We start from the raw sequence: 13,949 nt of genomic DNA on the forward strand, positions 1-13,949 counted from the left end.
CTTCTTTTCTCTTCCTTGGTTGGCCTAGCTCCTGCCCGTGGACTCCTCATTGCCCCCCCCCCTCCACCCTGGTCTGAGGCAGCCCAGAGGATGTCCTCTAACTTCCAATCCAGTGCTCTCTCCAACCCCGCTCCGTGCCACCCCCCAGCCTTTCACCGGCAGAAGGACACTCGGGAAGCCGCAAAGGGACTTTGCATCTGTTTTATTGCCCCTGCACTGTTGCGGGGTCTGGGAGGAGGGCGGGGGCTGCTCGGCTCAGCCTGCGGTTCTGTACAGTGTTGGGGAGTCCCAACGCCCCTCCCCGACCGGGAGAAGGCACGGAATGTAACGAAGTTGAAAGAAGAGGCTCCTGGTCCTTGGGAGGGGGATGGGGGCGACGGGAGGTACGGGGGGAAAGCACCCTCTAAGTGGGCCCACCCACTCCATCTAGTCCTAGTGGGGTCAGGCATCCAGCGAGGAGGCGGGGGAGAGGGAAGGGGTGCGGGAGGGCGTGGGGGGGGCTGGTCCGGGGCCCCCACCACCCAGCATGCGCCACTGGAAAATGCTCGCATCCTTTCCTCCCAGTGAGATGAGGTGAGAATCATCATGAGTGAACCGGACACTGGTGACGTGGCTGCCGTGGCCTCCGTACTTTCGGCTGGGAGCCTGGGGGGTGGGGGAGCAGGGAGGACGTCTCAGAATGGGAATAAATAGGTGGAATCTAGCCCAGTTACGTAGGATTTAGAGCTCTACAGAAGTTTAGATACCACCATTTAACAAATGAGGCAACTGAGTCTCAGAGGAAGCAACTTGCCCAAGATCACACGGCCAGTAGTTAAATCCTAGTCTCCTTACTCCAAGTCCAAATGCTCTTTCCACTTAGGGACAGCTGGAATGCCGTCTCCCTTGGCCCCACCTACTCTTCCGCAGCTCTGGACGGACTCCCGTCTCACACCCCTCTTCCCCTCCCCCACCCACTCTTCTGCAGCTCTGGACTGACTCCCGCTTTGCACCCTTCTTCCCCTCTCCCACCCATCTTCAGCAGCTCTAGACGGATTCCCGTCTCACACCCTCTTCCCCTTCCCCACCCACTCTTGTGCAGCTCTGGACGGACTCCCGTCTCACACCCCTCTTCCCCTCTCGCCCCTCCCCTGGCCTCTGGACCGGTAGCGTGGAGGAGACACCTCACCTTGGCACGGGCGCACGGGTACAGAAACAGGTGCACTTTGCAGAAGTCATCGGCTACGGCGACCACTCGCTCATTGTGGGAGCGGCACAAGGAGTTGATGTCTGTCCCGTCTGATCCATCCGGCCACACGCCTACCAAGTCAAGCCCTCCTCACTCCCGTTTCCTCCTCATTCCAAGCTCCCACATTCCCAGCCACCCACAGGCCCAGCATTTCTATTGTTCCCGGACATTCCCGGACCCACGACGCTGCATTCTCAGGCAACCAATGCTTCTGGCCTTCCCCTCCACCCAAGGGCGTTCGTTCTCAGTGTTGCAACATTACCCTCCACACAATATTCCCAACTATCTCCACCAGGCTTGGTTCTCACCATACACGTGGAAACCCAAGACACAGGTATAGGTCGCCCACTCCCGATCCCGGCTCTCATACCGATTTCTCAGTAACTTGCAACCCCCTGCCACGTCCCCTGGGTGGAAGGGAAGGTGAAAAGCCCCACTTAGGTCAATCACTTTCCATCAACTCAGCAGATTGAAGAAAATGAGGAGAGCCTAGAGAGGGCTTGGGCTCCACGATTTCCTGGCAAATCCACATTCCTGAAGTCACCCCTCTCCCCCAGTGCTCCTGGATAATTTTTCTATACAGGTCTTTACTTGGCACATTTTCTACGGATTAGATTCATGAGATCATAGGATTTAAAGCTGGGAGGAGCTTTAGAAAATAGAAATATCAAATGTCACAGCAGGAAAGGACTTTAGAGCACAGAACATAAGAATGTTAGAGCCTGGAGGGAGTTTAGAACCTAGAATGTCAGTGCTGGGACAGATCCGAATCTCATTTTACAGATGAGCAAATGAAAAGCTGAAGAAAGGAAGTAACTTGAGTGTAAGCAACAGTGCTGGGATTCAAATACAGGAAAATGCACCCAAATCCCCCAGTGCCCCCTCACCCTAGCTCTACGCCATCGTGGAGGAGAAAACGTGATCCCTGTGACCCACCCCTGTGAACCCCTCCTCACAGTAGAGGATCTCGTAGTCCCCAGAATTAGACATGATGAAACTGCCATCTTTGGACCAGTCTAGATGAGTGATGAAGCTGGAGTGCCCCTGGGGAAGGGGGGGGTGTCAAAATTGGAGCCTTGGGTTCCCACCCCAGCCCCAGGCCATTCCCTAGGAGAGTCAGTGAAGAGCTTGCCAGCTCCTACCGCCACTAGCACCACCCCCACCTCACTCTGCTCTTTAGGCACACTCACCACGCATCGGCCAAAACGGCTACACTTGGCCCCATCGCAGGACACACTGTAGATATAGATCGTGTTGTCGTGGGAACCGATGGCCAGATACATCCCGTCTGAAGAAGTCAATCAGCAAGCGTGTCTTAAGGGCTTACTATGGGCCAAGCAGTGTGCTAAAAGCCGGGGGTATGAGGAAAGGCAGGACCAAACAGTCCCTGCTCCCCAGCTTACCTCTGAATACAGGAGACAAGGGGCTAACAATTATGGGCATAATAAATAAGGGTAGAATGACTGGAAGGTAATGGCAGAGGAAAGGAACCAGGATGGGGGGAAAAAGGCAGGTCAGAGAGAGGCCGCCTCTAGATGGGGGCAGGGGGTCGGAGAGGCTCTCACCTGGACTATACCTGACAACTGAGAGCTGCTCATTACCATCAGTGAAATCTGACACAATGTCTCGGGTCTCTGTGTCGAGAACCAGCCACCTGGGATCAGAGGAGGGCATGGGGCCAGCTGCTAGGGCCACGTCTTCCCCCCCCCCCCCCCCGCAACTTCTCCTTACCTCCCTCTTCCCCCTTCCAGCCCTGGAGCCTTGGTTCCACCCACTCTCACCTCCCAGTATTGAGTCCCACAGCCACGACCTTCCCACTGGGGTGGAAATCAGCACAGAGACCCGTCTCCTGGAGGGGGAGGGTGGTCAGAGATGGGAGGCTGGGGTTGGGATTCAAGGAGATACTTTTCTCATGGGGGGAACCCTCCAGATCACCCCACCTCTTGACAAACTCAAAGTCCACCCCCTCCTCAGTGTTTCTCAAAAGGGGAAGAATGGCCAGCCCTGGGAGAGATCGCTGGATTCCCCAAAGATTACAGGGGAGGAGAGGGAAAGGGGTCCCAGGGGAAAAAATGGTAGGGTATAGGTTCATGGCAACAGTACCTTGAGATCAAGGCTCCAGGCCAGGGCGTGACACTCTCCGTCCCACAGACAGAGCTGTCGGTCATGGCCACAGGTGAGGAAGCGGTTCAGGGAGGGGTGAGTGCAGAGACCCCAGAGCTCATCAGTGTGACCCTACAGGACACCCAGGCTAAATGATGTTATCAGATCTCCTTTGCCACCAGCCCCACACCCCTGTGGCCCCACACAAACCCGAACCTGGATAACAGGGGAAAAGCCCTGAGTCAGGTCTCCCCTCAGCAGTGCATTCTTTGTGGTGCCCACCAGCAGCTCTGAGCCCAGCCCCTCGGCAATGGCCCGGACAGCTCCAAACTGTTCTGGGATCTGGAGGTAGGGGATGTCCATGTCTCAGGAGGAAAGGAGTCCCCACAACTTTCCTCCTGCTCCCCAGCCCCATCTACCCCAGTTCTTCTTCTCTTCCCTCCACTTCCAGTCCCAGCCTTACCTCAGCCTCCTGGAGGGCAGTGAGTCCAGGGCCCCACTGAACCAGCCGGCGATCCCGCCCACCCCCACTCAGCACAGTCCCGTCCCTCAGCAGACACAAAGCGAAGATGGAGCCCTCATGGGCTCGGGTTTGAGCCACAATGCCAAACGTCTCTGTACGGAAGAGGGAGGGCCAGGGTTGGTGGGATCAAGGTCACTTGGAAGGACGTGATAGATACAATGCAGGGGGGAGAGGATGGACTGAGGGCCAAGCCCAGATATAATGAATCCTTTAAAACCTAAAACGGCAGAGCTGGGAAGGACCTTAGAATATGGTATGTCAGTGCTGGAAATGGCCTTAGAACATTGACTGGTGGGGCCCTAGAACCCAGAATGTCAGAGCTGCAAGGGGCCTTAGCAACCACCTAAGTCCAGGGGGTCTTCACCTTTTTTGCAGCATGGTCCCCTCTGGCAATCTAGTGAAACCTAACACGACTGGTTTGTTGCCTGCATTAATAATTGAAGGAAATGCTAAATTTCTGTTAGAGGTTAGTGGAAATTTTAAAATGTCATTTTTTTCCCCTCCAAGTTTAAGGACCTTCTAAAATCTATCCATTAAGCAGAGTAAGAATCCCTGATCCAGTCCAACCCCCTCCTTCCACAGATGAGGAAACTGAGGTCTGGACGGGAAAGTCACTTTCCCAAGGCAGGTTCCTAGGGCTACCTCCAGGGCTGGACTTCCTTCTACTAAGGCTCTTCTTCCTCTCAATTCTCTACCCTGCCCCCTGGGAACTGCCCTGGCTCTCATTTGGTGTGATGGTCCTGACAAGCCTAGGGGATTGGGGTAATCATATACCTTTAGCCCCACCCCTCCCTGGGGTTCTGGAGTCAGGTAGGCTCCGCCCCCAGGTGAGGATGGTCCCTTCTGAGTCCCCAGTGAGGATGTCTCCATCCGGAAGGAACACAAAGCAGGGGACGAATTTGGGCTTCTTGTATTTCTGGGAGGGGGCAGAGGGCAGAGGTAAAAGGTGAGTCATGAGATCATCCGAGTGCTCAAGGGATAAGTTGGTACTTTTGGGAGTCAGGAGCAAGGGGGGAGGGTCAGATGTCAGGGATCAAATCTAGGCTTTGTGGGACAGTCCCCACTTGACCCTCATATGCACACATTCCCACCCACCAAGCCCTTTCAGACCTCACCCCAAAGACACCCTGTTTCCGGGTGAGTCCCCCACTGCCCAGAGCCCCTCCTCCAGTAGACCAGTTCCAGAAGTGGACATGGGACTTCCCACTGGTGACGATACAACTGCTATCTCGGGGGTTGAAGCCGACAGCCAGGACAGAGTCGTTTGTACTCTGGAGGGAGGGAGCCCCGGGGGTTAGACAGCCAGGCAGCCCCCAGATCCTCTAACCCAATCCCCAGCCAGGGAAGCCCACTTGCCACCCCTGCCCCTTTCAAAGTAACCTGTGCTTCAGGGTGTTCCACGTTCAGAGGGCTCAGAGATGCCGAGCTAAAGGGGACTTCAAGGTCACTGGGCATTTTTCAGGAGAAATGAGGCCCAGGGAGAAGTGACTTGCCCAAGGTCATTCCCATAGCAGTAAGAGGCAATGGTGGCATCTGAACCTCAATCCACTTTACACTGCCAATCCTTCCTGAAAGGAGGCTGCAGCTAACCATGGAGGGAGGCATCCAGAGGCTCCAAGTTAGCCCCAGTCCCTGACTCTGCCTTCTGTCCCCCAAACCACCAGAAGACTTTGCCGTGACCTTGACCGACTGCTCAGGTCCCTGACCTGAAGCCCCCACAGCCTCGCTCCTCTGTCCCACCTCCCAGCCCCTCACCTTGATTTCCACCAGCTTGGTGCCCCGGTTCCAGTCCCAGACGGACAACATGTGCTCGTTAGAGTCATCCACCACACAAAGGAAGTTGCCCTGATCCTGGGGGTGAGGGCACATTGGGAACTCAGGGGGGGAGCCCTGGGTCTGAGAGCTCACAGGGCACTCATGAGGAAAGGGGACAGGAAGGGCTAAAACATGCCCCAGTCATAGGGGCACAGGAAGGTGGCAGGCAGACACTGAGGACTTACTAAGCACCTACTACGTGTGCCAGGCACTTGCTAAGGCAGGAAGGGCCCTGGGCTGCATAGGTTTCTCTCTGAGTAGAGGTAACACAAAATCCTGGCATGGACATGGGCTGTGGGGAGGGGCCAGCTCACCGAGACAGAGAAGGCGAGGGCCCCAACTCCTCGCTCAAACACCCCAAGGCCGATCTCCTGTAGCTTATGTAGTTTCTCTGAATCCCAGATGTGAACCACTGGCTGAAGGGGCTGAAGGGAGAGTCAGAGAGCCAGAGGCAAAGGGAAGTCAGCAAACAGGTTGAGATCATCAGCCCACCCCATCTAGGCTTGGTCCCACAGTACCTTCCCATCTTTGTCGACCCCTGCCGTCTGCCCAGAAGCTACTCGGACACCATCGGGATGGACAGCAAGGCTAAAGGCACAGAAGGGGATATGACACTGGGGGACAGATCTCTAAGCCCCCCATCCTGGGATCCCAGGATTTCCAGCTGCAGGCAACTGGCCTAGATGAGCTGGAACAGACAGGTACCATCTGCCTCTAATTTATAGGATCAAAGAGCATCTGGTCCAACAGAGGCCACAGAGAGAAGGGAGGTGACAGAGGAATTGAACCTCAACCCTCTGCCTCCAAACCCATCAGTAAGCCCATCACTTTCCTGAAGCCACAGCTTCACTCCCTCCCCTCATCCCTGAGGGCAACCTGGCCATCCCATCTGGGCAGAGCCTTCTCCTGAAACAGCTCTCCCACTTCCTGGGTCCTCCCTTTCCCCCATGCCATTGACCTCACCAGCGAACACAATCTGTGTGACCCAGGTAGTGTCTCTGGCCACCACCCCCAGGGCCTCCCGGGCCTCCTCCTGGGCGATACAGCACCACCACGCAGGCAATGAAATAAACTACTTCCCCAGAGCGAAGTACAAATAAGTTGGAACGTGAGTCTCGGCCCCTGTACCCATAACTGGGAGGAGGAGGAAGAAGGTCAAGGAAAAGAAGCCAGTGGGAAGGCTGCTATTAGAATTCTTGGGTATGGCTCCACCAGCCACGCATGGCTCTTCCATCCCCTCCACCTTTTGATGCCAATCAGTGGCTGAAACCTGCCCACCACCTCCGCAGGCCCTCTCCAATCCTTCCCATTGTTTTCCCCCTCAAAGCTATCAGCCTGGTTCTGGATCCCACAGCAGGGCCAGGGTCCCCCAGAATCACAGAACCAGAAGAGAACTCCAGGGCTACCTGATGTCTCCCTGCTGCCAGCCTCTCCCCTGATCTCTCTCCGAGTGGCTGCTGCCAAAGTCATCTTCTGAAGGCACCCCTTTGACCATACACTCCTCAGCTCAAGAATCTTCAGTGTGTGCCTAGTGCCTTATCCCGGCATTTCTGGCCTTCTCCAATCAGACTCCACCTGACTCTCTGGAGACCTGTGACATCACTGCTCTCCACTCAGGGGTACCAATCAGACCCAAACTGTTCCCCAAACTCAACCTATTACCTCTGACATCTAGACATTCATGAAGGCCTCCTCATCTTTGCCTGTTAAAATCCCTTTTCTCCACTGAAGCCTAGCTCAGGGGCCATTTTCTCTAATCTCTTCTAGGTAAAACTGAGACTCTCCTGCCTTGAATATTTCTGTAGCGTTCTACAACTCTTGCTATCCCAACCTACCTTGTAACAAACCTATGGACAAGCATTTTACTGCTCCCTGATCAACTGAAGGCCTCTTGAGGCTACTATAATGAGGCAAATGCTTAATAAATGCCTATGGAACTGAACTGTGAAACTATGATGGATGGGTCAGAAGTCAAGGGTGAACAGACGGAGTGGGATAAGGCTCCTTTGCTGGCAAGGGCACTGAGGAGGGAGACGAGAGGATTCTGGGGCTCTTTGAGGGAAACTCCAGGGAGAGGAGGGGGCAAGGTGGCCACTCTGGGTCAGGGGGATGGGAGGATACACCCAGTCTAGGCTGAGGTTTTCAGGGGGCGGGCCACTGGGCAGCTCCTCAGGACTGCGGACGCCTGATGGAATGTACATGGTGATGGGCCGCCCTCGAAGGAACATCTTCACCGAGATGCCCTCTGCAGGGAAGACAGGGAGACCGGACTTACCTTCCAATTCTCTCTCCCCATGGCGAGAAGGAGGACAAATTGGGAGCTAAATTCCATCCTCTGAGCCCCATCCTCACTTAAGGGCCCACTGTTCTCAATTCCAGGGTTCCACAGCCCAGAGTTGGAAAGGACCCCAGAGGCCACCTTATCAGACCCACTCCTGACCACAAATCTCACCTCCACAACACAGCTTACGAGTGATCCTCTCACCACTGCTGGGAAACCACCCAGGATGGAGAACTCACTCTCTTTGGAGGCAGCCATTCATACCTGCCCTGCCTCCTGAGTCCACCAAACAGACCCTGCTTCCCCAGATCTGCCCTTACCCAGGTTATAATTGCTCCTCCGAGAACCAGGGCCTCCAGGGCTGGAGACTGGATCTTTCCCTCCTCGGCTGCGGAGGGAGGTGAAAAACAGTCAAGAGGTGAGGATGTGTCACAGAGCAGGACCTTGAGGAGAGAAGTCTGGGAGACGGTTTACTTAGTATCAAGAAGAAAAACACTCTAATTATAGCTAGCACAAAGCATTTTTACAAATATGATCTCATTTGGTGCTATGGTTACCCCCATTTCACAGATGAGGAAACTGAGGCCAACAGCAGCGAAATGACTTGCCCAGAGTCACTAGTGACTGAATGCCTGAAGCCAGTTTGAACTCAGGTCTTCTTGACTCCAAGTCTGGGAACCACCCAGCCACTGTGGTACCACCCAGCTGCAGCCATGGCTCCTTGGGGATGGTTGGCTCTTTCAGGGAACTACCAGTGATAAAGAGAGGCCCAGGACGATCAATAAGTGCCTTGAGGCTTCTATTCTAGGGCGCTGCCTGAGGCACTGTAAGGAACAGTGACTAGCCCAGGGTCATACAGCCACTTTGTGTCAGTGGCCAGACTTGAATCCAGGTTTTGCCAAGAGGATGAGGAACCCATGAAGTCATGCAGCCTCCCACTCTGGGCATTATTATCCCCATTTTTCAGGAGAAAATAGAGGCTCACACAGCTATTAAGGGTCTGTGTCAGGATTCAAAGCCAGACCTCTCTGGCCTAGGCCATGGTAACTGGCTGAGCAAGAGCTCCTACCGGTTCTATAGCTGACCTGTCCCCAGGGCAAGTAGATCTGTCTGCTTGGGGAACAGCAGAGCCCACACAGACCCTGCTACAGTAGCTTGATTTGTAACAAACCAGGTGGCTGAGAGGGAGGGAGAGATACATTTCAATGGCCTGGCCGAAACCTACTGGGAACCTGGTGCTTTGGCTACATTGGGGTAGGCCTCTCCTGGAGCTGGCTTAAGCTGGTGGGGAGGTGCTTAGGAGTGCCTAGGTTCAGATCACATTATTTTAGCACTCTGGGCCTCAGTTTCCCCCTCTGTAAAATGACAAGGCCAGACTAGATCAGGAGTTCTTAAGCCTTTGGACAGTTGGGAAACCTAAGGGTCCCTTTTTGGAATATTGTTTCTAGGTGAACAGAATACATAATATTAATTAAGGAAACCAGTGGAATTGAAATAGTTATTAAAATATTTTCTAAAACAAGTTTGTGGGCCCCAGGTTAAGAAGCCCTGAACGAGACGGCCTCTCTAAGATCCTGCAACAGCATCTCAGTCAGTATTGCTTCTTCTACAGTGCCTAGGCAGGGGTGACAAAAATGAGGTGTGTGGGAGGGGGAGGTGGTTCAGTGTCTTAGTGTGGGAGTCACAAAATCTGAGTTTGAAACCTGCCTCAGACATTTGGCCTTTTAATCTGTCTGAGCCTCAATTTTTTCATCCGTAAAACAGGGTTAAGAATAGCATCTACTTCACTCGCTGTGGTGAGGATTGAGAAATGTTGCTTCTAGTGTTTGTGGAATGAATAAATAAATGACAGAATGCCTAGTGACGGCTACGACCTCCCAGAGACCTCTGAGGATGCTGGGGAAGGCAGACAGGCCTGCACCCTAAGAGCCAGGCAGCCACCCCCACCCCGATCTGGCCATTGTATGGGAAGGCTGACAGAGAGGAAGGGAAGTGTCTGGAGGGAGGAGCAGCCCACCTTTCCGAGCTGCCTGACCGGAGCAGCAGGTTGGCTGATGAAGCCGCTTTTTTGGAGAGCTTCTGGCGAGGTCGTTCCGAAGGGGAGGAGGAAGAGGAGGAATTCCGCCGAGGCCTGAGTACAGGCCGGGGGTGGGTGGTGGAACAGGCCCCCCGAGGAGACAAGGAAGAAGATGAAGTCAAAGAACGAGCCTCCATTCCCACCTTTCACCTCCTAGCCACCCCCCTCCCTTCCTCTCCCACCCCTGGCTTTGATGCCCAGGAGACTCACGTGTCCCCCCTTTGAGGGAGCTGAAAGGGCCGCAGGGCCCCGGGAGGGCCCGGAGAGCCAGTGCCACTGCTGCTGCCTCCACCTCCTTCGGACTGCACACCCCCCAGCTCCTCCTCTCCACCCCCAGGAGGAGCTGGGGGCCCATTGCTCAAGGCTAAGGGGCCAGAAGACAGCTTGGACTCAGTCTCCATCTCCGTCTGGGTGCCCCTGCTCACCAAGAAAGGCCTGGGGGGAGGTGGCAGCCCTGGAGGGGCTGAGGGGCCACTGCGGGAGAGAGTGAGACGATGTGAGCCTCGGCCCACGGGTCAGAGAGCAGCAGAGAGAAAGGAGGAAGGAGGCAGAAGGGAGGCCAGGTACCTGTCACTAAGTGAGGCAGCCTCCCTGGATGCCTGCACAGAGACAGGGGAAGCTGGGGCTCCCAGGGGTGACCTTGAGGTCCCCTCCTGCAGCCTGAGTCTCCGCAGGACTTCAGCCAAGGCAGCTTTCACCAGCTCCATCTCCTCCTCTTGAACCCGGAGCCTCTGGCTTAAGACCCCCAAGAAGTCTGATCCGGGGGGCTCCCAGCCCCCAGCCTGTCCCTCACCTACATCAGGAGAGAGGGGTGATCATACCCGGCCCTCTCAGCTCTCTGCTGAGCTGGAATTTGGGAGCAGGACCCAGGGCTCCTGGCCTTTCTGTATTCCCTCGGGAACAAGGACTGAAGGGAACCCCCCAAGTACCCCTCCACTGATGCAAGCTGTCCCCAGCCTCAGGAGGGAGAGAGGGAGGGGGCCGGGCTCAGGGTGCAGATTCCGGGGGAGGAAGGGAGTTCATTCCCTGACGCCCACTTCTCCCTCCTGGCCGGGGCTCAGCCTGGCGGGCCCCTTCCTGCCCGACCTACTACAACGTGGAGTAGGGCAGAGGGGACCGGGAGCCGTGCCCAGGACCTGGGGACTGACAGCCGGCTAACAGCGCCCCAGGAAGGCAGGGGCTCCACGCTGCGCCTTGCTGCAGTGAAGCACCGGAGACCCCCTCGGAAGGGCCGCTTCCTTAAGTGCCCTCAAGTCCACGGAGGTGTTCCCATTCCCCCTGGCCTGGTACTCACCCGGCCCCGCGGCCCCGTCCATTCTGCCCCCACCCCGGGGTGCTCCGATCGAGCCGCGAGCTGCGGCCGCGTCTAAGGCTGGGGAGATGCGAGGGCCATGGCCCGCCCGGGGAGGGCACTGGACGACCGGGCGGGGAGCGGGCAGCCGGGGGGAGCAGGGGCCCCCGTCGAGGCGCAGGAGGGCGCCTTCCCCGGGCTGGCTCTGGGCTCCCGAGGGGCAGGGTAGCAGTCCCGGGCCCCTGCTCCGCGGCGCAAACAGACGCCGGACGCGGAGCAGCCAGGAAGCACTGGGGGGGGGCAGTGGGGGGGCGGGCCGCCTGGTAACCCCTCCCTACCCGGTCCGGCTGTACTCCCACGGGGGCGGAAGGGAGGGCGGAGCAAAGGGCCCGAGACCTCCCGTAACCTACTCGCCTCCTCCGGACCCCCACACTTCCCAAGTGCCTTGCCTGTCCACTGTCCCCCGACTCTTCCCGGATCGCCCCCACACATTTACCCTCTATTCCCAGGGGACCAGAGAAGGGTGAGCTATGACACCCAACAGGCTCAGTAGCTCAGCTCTCACCCACCCCCTTTTAATGGACTCCAGCAAAGTGTGTGTAAGGGGTACGGTGCACACAGAGGCCAGGCCGGGCAGGTAGGGTTTTGGGGGGGGGGTGTAGAACAGGAGCAGGAGGCGGGGCCACAGGACTGCTTATTTTATCGATAGGGGACAGTCCCACGGGGGGATGGGGGGGGTGTGGAGCCCGGAAACCAGTGCTGGGACGGGTTGGCTGGGGGATGGGGGGGAGGGGGATGGGCAAGGCAAAAAGTTATTAAGGCTTAGGGGTGGGCCCTTGGGGTATTGGGGTCAGGTTGGCATTAACCCAGCGCTGAGCCAAGCCAGGCTGACTCAGCAGCCTGGCCCCTGTCTTGGTCCCCTGGCAGGCCCCCTCTGCACTCCCACAGGGCAGAGATGGGAGATGGCTGTCATTCTGCCCCTTCCCCTGCCCCTCCAGGCCCGGATCCGCCTGGCCCAGGGGCTCTGGCTCTTCTCCTGGCTATTGGCTCTGGCAGGTGGCCTCACCCTGATCTCCAGTGGCCATCTCCTGGCACAGCTATGGCACCTGAGCCCTTTCTTGGAGCCCACCTGCTCATTTCCAGCCCTCCCCAAGACAGCTTTGGCTGCAGGGGTGGCTGCCCTGGGCACGGGGGTTGTAGGGGCTGGAGTCACTAGAGCATCCTTGGACATGACCCGATATCCACCTTGGCGAGAGGTGCTGGGACCAATCCTGCTGGCTGGGACCATTGGGGGTGGGGGTCTCCTGGCCCTGGCAGTAGGTCTGGCCCTGGCATTGCCCAGGGGCCTGGATGCTGCTCTAGAAAACGGTTTGGGGACAGCCTTGGCTCACTACAAGGACACAGAGGTTCCAGGGCACTGCAATGCTAAGCGGCTGATGGATGAACTCCAGCTGGCCTACCACTGCTGTGGACGGCACACCTACAAAGACTGGTTCACCGTTCAGTGGATCAGCAGCCGGTATCTGGACCCCAATAACCAGGATGTAATTGAGTAAGTGATGGAATGCTCCTCGTCCCCCTCTAGTCCTGTAAGCCCGCTGCCCCCACCCTCTCCCCCTCCCCTACCATTGTCCTGATGGGCCCCCCAGCTGACAGCCTCTCCACTTCTTTGGCAGCCAGATCCAGAGCAATGTGGAAGGGTTCTATCTAATCGATGGGGTCCCCTTCTCCTGCTGCAACCCCCACTCCCCCTGGCCCTGCCTGCAGAACCAGCTCTCCACCGCACAGGTCCATCCCCTGTCTGATCCTCGGCAGCCCAACCTCAACCTCTGGGAACAGGGCTGCCACGGTGTGCTACTGAGGCACGTGGCAGGGCTGGCCAGCACCCTGGGGACTGTGCTCGGCATTACCTTCCTACTACAGGTAAGCAGATGGAGCTGAGGCACCACCTCTGAGACTCTGCTGCCTTAGGCTAGAACTCAGACAGGCCCTTGGGCAGCCCTCAGGCCTCTGAGTGGTGGCACTCTTCCCTGAGCCCTCTCCCTTTGCCCCTCACAGGTGTTGGTGCTCCTGGGACTACGGTACCTGCAGACAGCTTTGGAGGGCCTGGGAGGAGCCACAGATGGGGAGGGTGACACCCAAGGCTACCTGTTCTCGGGGGGGCTCAAAGAGATGCTGAAAAGTGCATTCCAGCAGGGGCTGTGTGCTCAGAGACCTGTGCCCGAGGAGGTCCCAGCAGAAGCCTAGCACCCCAGAGGAGGGGAAGGGGGCAATGAAAGGAGGAGAGGCTGGCCAGAGCAGTTCTCAGTGCCCCTCCCTGCAGCGGTGCCCATGCTGAGAACAGCACTGCTCCGGAGGGGAATGAAGAGGGGCAACAGCAGGGTCCAGGGAAGAAAGGAAGGGAGCTAGATTAGGAGCGACAGGCAGAAGACACAGAGGGAAGCACCAGCTACAAGCAGCTAAACACAGAAAGCCACCATCTGCTGCTGGCACAGGCGGTGCTGGGGGCAGGGGGGGAAGCGAGGAAAGAAATGGCCGAAATCAATAAACCTCAGCCGCCCAACGCTTTCCTTCCTTTCTTTCTGGGGATGGGGAGAGTGGGCGCTGTCTTCTCTGACCGAGGCAAGGAGG

General features: G+C 57.1%; 2 protein-coding genes across 7 annotated transcripts; one reads left to right on the forward strand and one right to left on the reverse strand.

Annotated features, from left to right (window-relative positions):
* Positions 1-187: 187 nt before the first annotated feature.
* On the reverse strand, positions 188-11,613 carry EML3 (EMAP like 3). 6 transcript variants are annotated; one of them, XM_020968422.2, is made up of 22 exons: positions 11,322-11,613; positions 10,595-10,820; positions 10,238-10,501; positions 9,968-10,081; positions 8,271-8,338; positions 7,791-7,914; positions 6,633-6,803; positions 6,188-6,257; positions 5,984-6,094; positions 5,610-5,705; positions 4,970-5,125; positions 4,629-4,770; positions 3,795-3,946; positions 3,548-3,673; positions 3,332-3,463; positions 3,010-3,077; positions 2,794-2,882; positions 2,419-2,516; positions 2,185-2,272; positions 1,537-1,635; positions 1,169-1,299; positions 188-645 (listed from the first exon to the last, which is right to left on the reverse strand). In XM_020968422.2, the coding sequence occupies exons 1-22, from the start codon at positions 11,341-11,343 to the stop codon at positions 442-444; spliced, it is 2,751 nt and encodes a 916-aa protein (XP_020824081.1). In that variant the 5' UTR covers positions 11,344-11,613; the 3' UTR covers positions 188-441. The 6 variants fall into 6 exon arrangements, 5 of the variants coding, with proteins under 5 accessions (XP_020824081.1, XP_020824082.1, XP_078005036.1 ...); XR_002320936.2 differs by lacking the exon at positions 188-645 and having other exon boundaries at positions 1,208-1,299; positions 2,165-2,272; XM_078148910.1 differs by lacking the exons at positions 188-645; positions 1,169-1,299 and having other exon boundaries at positions 1,513-1,635; positions 2,165-2,272.
* Positions 11,614-12,128: 515 nt separating this feature from the next.
* On the forward strand, positions 12,129-13,881 carry ROM1 (retinal outer segment membrane protein 1). Its single transcript, XM_020968426.2, has 3 exons — positions 12,129-12,870; positions 12,995-13,241; positions 13,377-13,881. The coding sequence occupies exons 1-3, from the start codon at positions 12,281-12,283 to the stop codon at positions 13,563-13,565; spliced, it is 1,026 nt and encodes a 341-aa protein (XP_020824085.1). The 5' UTR covers positions 12,129-12,280; the 3' UTR covers positions 13,566-13,881.
* Positions 13,882-13,949: the final 68 nt, after the last annotated feature.

Source organism: Phascolarctos cinereus, unplaced genomic scaffold (assembly GCF_003287225.1).
Source record: "Phascolarctos cinereus isolate Bilbo 61053 unplaced genomic scaffold, phaCin_HiC Scaffold_9;HRSCAF=440, whole genome shotgun sequence".
NCBI lineage: Eukaryota > Metazoa > Chordata > Mammalia > Diprotodontia > Phascolarctidae > Phascolarctos > Phascolarctos cinereus.

Bases quoted from the DNA above. Each gene is read 5' to 3' on its own strand.
- ROM1 (XM_020968426.2), top strand. From the start codon at position 12,281: ATGGCTGTCATTCTGCCCCTTCCCCTGCCCCTCCAGGCCCGGATCCGC. The intron at 12,871-12,994 runs GTAAGTGATGGA...CTTCTTTGGCAG, and splicing joins AATAACCAGGATGTAATTGA to CCAGATCCAGAGCAATGTGG. The intron at 13,242-13,376 runs GTAAGCAGATGG...TGCCCCTCACAG, and splicing joins GCATTACCTTCCTACTACAG to GTGTTGGTGCTCCTGGGACT.
- EML3 (XM_020968422.2), bottom strand. From the start codon at position 11,343: ATGGACGGGGCCGCGGGGCCGG. The intron at 10,502-10,594 runs GTACCTGGCCTC...TCTCTCCCGCAG, and splicing joins GCTGCCTCACTTAGTGACAG to TGGCCCCTCAGCCCCTCCAG. The intron at 1,636-2,184 runs GTGAGGAGGGGT...CCTTCCACCCAG, and splicing joins GGACTACGAGATCCTCTACT to GGGACGTGGCAGGGGGTTGC.